Here is an 8,152-nt window from a genome sequence, read left to right as displayed (position 1 = left end):
ACTCTCTCCCTACTTATTCAATATAGTTCTTGAAGTTCTAGCCAGAGCAATCAGACAACAAAAGGAGATCAAAGGGATACAGATCGGAAAAGAAGAGGTCAAAATATCACTATTTGCAGATGACATGATAGTATATTTAAGTGATCCCAAAAGATCCACCAGAGAACTACTAAAGCTGATAAACAACTTCAGCAAAGTGGCTGGGTATAAAATTAACTCAAATAAATCAGTTGCCTTCCTCTATACAAAAGAGAAACAAGCCGAGAAAGAAATTAGGGAAAGGACACCTTTCATAATAGACCCAAATAATATAAAGTACCTCGGTGTGACTTTAACCAAGTAAGTAAAAGATCTGTACAATAAGAGCTTCAAGACACTGAGGAAAGAAATTGAAGAAGATCTCAGAAGATGGAAAGATCTCCCATGCTCATGGATTGGCAGGATTAATATAGTAAAAATGGCCATTTTACCAAAAGTAATCTACAGATTCAATGCAATCCCCATCAAAATACCAATCCAATTCTTCAAAGAGTTAGACAGAACAATTTGCAAATTCATCTGGAATAACAAAAAACCCAGGATAGCTAAAGCTATCCTCAACAATAAAAGGACTTCAGGGGGAATCACTATCCCTGAACTCAAGCAGTATTACAGAGCAATAGTGATAAAAACTGCATGGTATTGGTACAGAGACAGACACATAGACCAATGGAATAGAATTGAAGACCCAGAAATGAACCCACACACCTATGGTCACTTGATTTTTGACAAAGGAGCCAAAACCATCCAATGGAAAAAAGATAGCATTTTTAGCAAATGGTGCTGGTTCAACTGGAGAGCAACATGTAGAAGAATGCAGATCGATCCATGCTTATCACCCTGTACAAAGCTTAAGTCCAAGTGGATCAAGGACCTCCACATCAAAGCAGACACACTCAAACTAATAGAAGAAAAACTAGGGAAACATCTGGAACACATGGGCACTGGAAAAAATTTCCTGAACAAAACACCAATGGCTCATGCTCTAAGATCAAGAATCGACAAATGGGATCTCATAAAACTGCAAAGCTTCTGTAAGGCAAAGGACACTGTGGTTAGGACAAAACGGCAACCAACAGATTCGGAAAAGATCTTTACCAATCCTACAACAGATAGAGGCCTTATATCCAAAATATACAAAGAACTCAAGAAGTTAGACCGCAGGGAAACAAATAACCCTATTAAAAAATGGGGTTCAGAGCTAAACAAAGAATTCACAGCTGAGGAATGCCGAATGGCTGAGAAACACCTAAAGAAATGTTCAACATCTTTCGTCATAAGGGAAATGCAAATCAAAACAACCCTGAGATTTCACCTCACACCAGTGCGATTGGCTAAGATCAAAAACTCAGGTGACAGCAGATGCTGGCGAGGATGTGGAGAAAGAGGAACACTCCTCCATTGTTGGTGGGATTGCAGACTGGTAAAACCATTCTGGAAATCAGTCTGGAGGTTCCTCAGAAAATTGGACATTGAACTGCCTTAGGATCCAGCTATACCTCTCTTGGGCATATACCCAAAAGATGCCTCAACATATAAAAGAGACACGTGCTCCACTATGTTCATCGCATCCTTATTTATAATAGCCAGAAAATGGAAAGAACCCAGATGCCCTTCAACAGAGGAATGGATACAGAAAATGTGGTATATCTACACAATGGAATATTATTCAGCTATCAAAAACAACGGATTTATGAAATTCGTAGGCAAATGGTTGGAACTGGAAAATATCATCCTGAGTGAGCTAACCCAATCACAGAAAGACATACATGGTATGCACTCATTGATAAGTGGCTAATAGTCCAAATGCTTGAATTACCCAAGATCCCTAGAACAAACGAAACTCAAGACGGATGATCAAAATGTGAATGCTTCACTCCTTTATATGAGGAAAAAGAATACCCTTGGCAGGGAAGGGAGAGGCAAAGATTAAAACAGAGACTTAAGGAACACCCATTCAGAGCCTGCCCCACATGTGGCCCATACATTTACAGCCACCCAATTAGACAAGATGGATGAAGCAAAGAAGTGCAGACCGACAGGAGCCGGATGTAGATCGCTCCTGAGAGACACAGCCAGAATACAGCAAATACAGAGGCGAATGCCAGCAGCAAACCACTGAACTGAGAATAGGTCCTCTATTGAAGGAATCAGAGAAAGAACTGGAAGAGCTTGAAGGGGCTCGAGACCCCAAAAGTACAACAATGCCAAGCAACCAGAGCTTCCAGGGACTAAGCCACTACCTAAAGACTATACATGGACTGACCCTGGACTCTGACCCCATAGGTAGCAATGAATATCCTAGTAAGAGCACCAGTGGAAGGGGAAGCCCTGGGTCCTGCTAAGACTGAACCCCCAGTGAACTAGTCTATGGGGGGAGGGCGGCAATGGGGGGAGGGTTCAGAGGGGAACACCCATAAGGAAGGGGAGGGGGGAGGGGGATGTTTGCCCGGAAACCGGGAAAGGGAATAACACTCGAAATGTATATAAGAAATACTCAAGTTAAAAAAAAAAAAAGAAAAATTCTCAAGGAACAGAACAGTCCCTTATTAAGTCATTATGTTTAGAGTTACTTTTGGAATCATTAACAGATCTTTCTTTATACTCAGATTTAAAAAAAAAATTGAGTAAAGAGCTAAAAAAAGAAATCTCAGGTGAGGAATACTGAATGGCTGAGAAGCACCTAAAGAAATTTTCAACATCCTTAGTCATCAGAGAAATGCAAATCAAAACTAACCTGAGATTCCCACCTCACACTAGTCAGAATGGGTAAGATCAAAAACTCAGGTGACAACAGATGCTGGCAATGATGTGGAGAATGATTATCACTCCTCCATTGTTTGTGGAATTGCAAACTGGTACAAACACTCTAGAAATCTGTCTGGAGGTTCCTCAGAAAATCGGACATTTCACTACCTGAGGTCCCAGCTATACCATTACTGTGCATATACTCAAATGATGTTCCAACATACAACACAGATACATGCTCCACTATGTTCATAGCAGCCTTATTTATAATAGACAGAAGCTGGAAGAACCCATACGTCCTTCAACAGAGGAATGGATACAGAAAATGAGGTACATTTACTCAATGGAATACTACTGAGATATTAAAAACAATAACTTCATTAAAATCATAAGCAAATATATGAAACTAGAAAATATCATCTTGAGTAAAACCTAATCACAAAATAACCGACATGGTATGCACTCACTGATAAGTGAATATTAGCCCTAAAACTCAAATTACCCATGATACAATCCAGAGACCACCTGAAGCTCTAGAAAAAGGGTGACCAAAGTGCAGATGCTTCAGTCCTTCTTAAAAGGGGAAACAAAAATATTCATAGAAGGAGATATGGAGACAAAGTTTGGAGTAGAGACTAAAGGAATGGACAATGAGAGCCTGCTTTACATGGTGACACAGATATATATATATATATATATATATATATACATATATATATGATATAGATATATAGATATAGATATAGATATAGATATATAGATATAGATATATATCCCTGTTGGAAGAAATAGAGAAGGGATTGAAGGAGCCAAAGGGACTTGAAATCCCATAAGAACAATACCAAACAACCAGAGCTCCAAAGGACTGAACCACTACCCAAAGCCTACACATGGACAGACCCATGGCTCTAGCGGCATATGTAACAGAGGAGGGCCTTCTTGGGTACCAATGGGAGGAGAAGCCCTTGGTCCTGCCAAGGTGGGGCCTCAAATTGCAGGGCAATGTTAGGAGGGTGCGAATGGAATGGGGATGTGTGTGGAGGGTGAACACCCTTACAGAAGTAGGGGAGGGGGATGGAATAGGGGGACTCATGACTAGGAAACCTGGAAAGGTGATAACATTTGAAGTAAAAATAAAACCTATCTAATGAAAAAGAAAAGAAAAAAGAAAAAAGAAAAAAAGGATCCATTAATACCATTCAACAGATTGTGCTTTATTCAGGAATCACAGTGGCAGCACTACAATTAAGGTGACTGACATCTTAAGAAACATTTTCTGAGTGCACAGGGTAAATAAGAGCGATATTTCCCACTGAGTATCTGGAACACTTAATCACTTAGGAAAGATCATTTTCAGCAGGTTCTTGATACCAAAAGCAGGAAATCTTCTGTGTAAGGGTTCATCACAGGCACATGGAGAGGGAAAAGTTTAGAAGATTCCTCTGCATTCATGAAAGAATATGGAGAGAAAGAAGGTGTTCCTTTGCAAGTACGTGAGACAGATTCTCTTCTCTCCCCCTTGTCCTGATGAGTACTGAAGTCCTTACTTGCTCTTTGGTGGACACTTTTGCTGGCAGGTTGGAGGAGGTTGCACAGGAGGGCATTTCTGCTGGTATGAGGGAGGAGGACAAGGTTCTGGACACTTTGGAGGAGGACAAGGCTCTGGGCACTTTGGAGGAGGACAAGGCTCTGGGCACTTTGGAGGAGGACAAGGCTCTGGGCACTTTGGAGGAGGACATGGCTCAGGGCACTTTGGAGGTGAGCACACAGGAGGAGGCTGGCAGGGCTGCTTGCACTGCTGCTGTTGGTAAGACATAGTGCTGGAGTCTCAGGATCTGAAAGAGATTACATGAGAGTGTTCAGAGGTGATTAATTCAGAGAAGAGAATGGAGCTATGGATTATCAACTGAACTTGTCTCTCTGAACATCAACATCATTTCCCAACTCCTATTTTAGGAATTGCTGGCTTTTCTCTTTCTTGTCAGCACTATTTTGCCGCAGCCTTGAGAAATGATCCTGTGTTTCATTCCTTCTCCCAAGATAAAGTATTTTGTCAAAGAAACAAGTAATGTTGTTTACACAAGAGAACACCTTTAAGACAGGCTGTCACAAGAACTGGTGCCCTGAAAAATAACAGCATCGTTTCCTGTCCTCTTCATTACATGTATTACCCCAGCAGGGTGTCTGGGATTGGAGAGTAAAGGACAGCTGAGGAAAGTCTTAGGTTGTAATACCTACTTAGGTATATAGCCTTTCAAAGAACACCAAATGATGTACATAAAAGGGATATATTCTGCGTTCTACAAGTTATTATATGTAAAGGAAAGCCATGTATCACCCTTGACTGTTGTATCCACTGTGAATTTTCTTACTGCTAGGTAGGTCCCATTCATCCCATAACCAAAACTGAACTCAAGACATTTACTCTGTTAAAATTGACTACAGCACATAAAAAGAACAAAATGACAGACCAACTCAAGAAAAGATACTCACCAGGTTCTCCAAAGTAGTCTAGGATGTGACTATCAGGAGTCTGCAGTCATACAGTCAAGGACCAATTTATAGAACTGGCTGGTTATCCCAGTGGCGGCAGAGATGACTGAGAGTGGGCAGGTCCCAAAATTTCCAAACCAAAATGCAAATGCACTCATGACTGGCTTGACTGGGACTCTACAAAATGGGAAACATCCTGTTCCTGGACACCATCACTGTTGGGAGCTGTGACTCATTGAGTCCTTCCCTGTTTTAAGTTTCAGTAAGATCTAACTGGTTGCCTATGTGCTCTGTTGTGATTGTAGCCAGTGTTAATTTTTCCTCTGTTACAACTCTCATATGTCCTAAATTATGTATTTTATTTGTTCTACTTTAGCTTATTAATAGTCTCTGTTGCCTTTGCACACTTCTTCTTTTTTTAAATATAATTTGCCTATAGACTGAAAGAAAGTATTAAAAAAATTTTGTGGTTTTAGCTTCATGTATGACAACCCTGTGCCTAGAGTCAATTCATGTCTCCTTCCTGACAATATTCTTTTTTTTTCTGAATATTGGAAAATAGTATATGCCTTTTTTAGTGGATACTAATTGTTTTTGGTCTTATCATGACATTCTTCAGGACTGCATGTCAAATGACATATTTCAGATATATATTTGAACTCACATTTGAAGCTAATCACAAGACTGCTTGTCATGACAGTAGCAGAAATTTAGGTGGTTAACACATGCACACACACACACACACACACACACACACACACACACATGCAAGCACGCCGGCACAGCACACATGCACACAAACAGAGAGAGATGGTGGCAAGGGGGCAGGATCTGAGACAGACAACAAGAAACAGAGACACATACACAGAAAGACCATGAGTCTTACAATTTAACCTCCATCCCATTTAGCTATATGTATCACTCCTGTTTTTCTAAGGTTTACTTTAATTACTGTCAAATAAATACTGACAAAATAAAACATTATTGTTTTGTGATTTTAAATTCATTAGATAGTATTTGAAAAGGCCATTTTTAATTATACAAAATTTTGAACCAAAATCAAATAAATATATATGTTTCTAAAGACACTGTTTAAAATGTCTGAATTTTTATACACTATCATCAAAATTTTCAAGTTATTATTAACTGTGTTCCAGCCTGATAAATACTTTATTTTTAAGTATATTACTAAAAGAATAAGAAATATACACAACCATTTTCTAAAAGTTCCTTCTGGCTTCTAGTTTCTGTCCTAAATACAATCCATCCCAAATATGTCTACAGATTACAGGTAAAAAATATGATGAGAATGTACACCACATAACACTATATGAGCATGTAAAAGACAGAGTCTAAGCTGTAATAACTATTGATAGAACTATGTTCTGTAAACTGGTTAGTCAAAAAGAGGAAAACAAATACTGTGTGATTTCACTCATATTACATCTCTAAGTAGTTGATCTCACAGATAGACAAACCAGACTAACAAGAGTGTGTCCAAATTAACAAAATCAGAAATGAAAAGGGAGACATAATTACAGAATCAGAGGAAATTCAAAAAATCATCAGATCCTACTACAAAAGCCTATATTAAATAAAACTTGAAAATCTGCAGGAAATGGACAATTTCCTAGACAGATACTAGTTACTAAAAGGAGGCTGGCAACTTTCAGGGGTTAGGGAAAGCAGATGCAATATAGTACAAGGAACTTAGCCAAAAGAGACTGGGTTGGAATAAAGATAGTGATTAAATTATGTAATTTTGTTTCAATTAAAACCATAATTTAAAAATCAAACTATAATATAAGAAATAACATTAAAACCAAGCTGTGGTAGTGAAAACCTTTAATGCCAATACTTGGGAGACATAGGCAGGAGGCTCTCTAAGTTCAAGGCCATCCTGATCTACAGAGCAAGTTCAAGGACAGTAGGTACTACACAGATTATATAGAGGAATTCTGTCTCAAAAAACTTAATAAATATATAATAAATAAAATTAATCAAATATCAACAAAACACCTACAATAATACCTACAATGATTAAAAATACCTACAAATATAAGATGAGAATTTCCAAAGGAATAAATATTGATGTATGATAAGTATTTCTAACAGTGTTCAACAACATTACCCATAGAGAAAATGCAAATCTAAATTTGAGGTTGCAGCCAACCATTGGAACAAACATGGGGAACCCAATAGAGGAGTTAGGGGAAGGATTGAGGAGCTGAAGGGATTTGCAACCCCATAGGAGGAACAACAATATCAACCAACTAGAACCCCTAGAGCTCCCAGGGACTAAACCACAAACTAAAGAGTACACCTGAAGGGACCCATGGCTCCAGCTACATATGTAGCAGAGGATATCTTTGTCTGGTATCAATGGAAGGGGAAGCCCATAGTCCTGTGAAGGTTTGATGCCCCAGCATAGGAGAATACTAAGTCAGTGGGGCAGGAGGGATTGGATGGGTGCGAGAGCACCATCATGGAGGCAGAGGCTGGGGAGTGCATGAAATGGGGAGTTTTCAGAGGGGAAATCAGGAAGTGGATAACATGTGAAATGTAGATAAACAAATAAAAAAAAGTTAGTAGATAAATTTGAGATTCTATCTCAGACTTGTTAGAACAGATATCATTAAATCAACAGAACCAAAACCTGGTTCTTTGAGAAAATCAACAAAAGATAAACCCTTAGCCAGACTAACAAGAGAACACAGAGAATGTGTCCAAATTAAGAAAATCAGAAAAAGGAGACATAACTACAGAATCAGAGGAAATTCAAAAAATCATCAGATTCTACTACAAAAAGCCTATATTCAACAAAACTTGAAAATCTACAGGAAATGGACAATTTCCTAGACAGATACCAGTT

General features: G+C 38.8%; 1 protein-coding gene across 1 annotated transcript; it reads right to left on the bottom strand.

The window, feature by feature from the left end:
• Window positions 1–4,330: 4,330 nt before the first annotated feature.
• LOC120100584 (small proline-rich protein 2I-like) lies at window positions 4,331–4,603 on the bottom strand. Its single transcript, XM_039103319.1, has 2 exons — window positions 4,556–4,603; window positions 4,331–4,501 (listed from the first exon to the last, which is right to left on the bottom strand). The coding sequence occupies exons 1-2, from the start codon at window positions 4,601–4,603 to the stop codon at window positions 4,331–4,333; spliced, it is 219 nt and encodes a 72-aa protein (XP_038959247.1).
• Window positions 4,604–8,152: the final 3,549 nt, after the last annotated feature.

Source organism: Rattus norvegicus, chromosome 2 (genome assembly GCF_036323735.1).
Source record: "Rattus norvegicus strain BN/NHsdMcwi chromosome 2, GRCr8, whole genome shotgun sequence".
In the NCBI taxonomy this organism is placed as follows: Eukaryota; Metazoa; Chordata; class Mammalia; order Rodentia; family Muridae; genus Rattus; species Rattus norvegicus.
The sequence above is the reverse complement of the archived record's forward strand: the minus strand, read 5'-3'. Positions and strand labels throughout refer to the sequence as shown.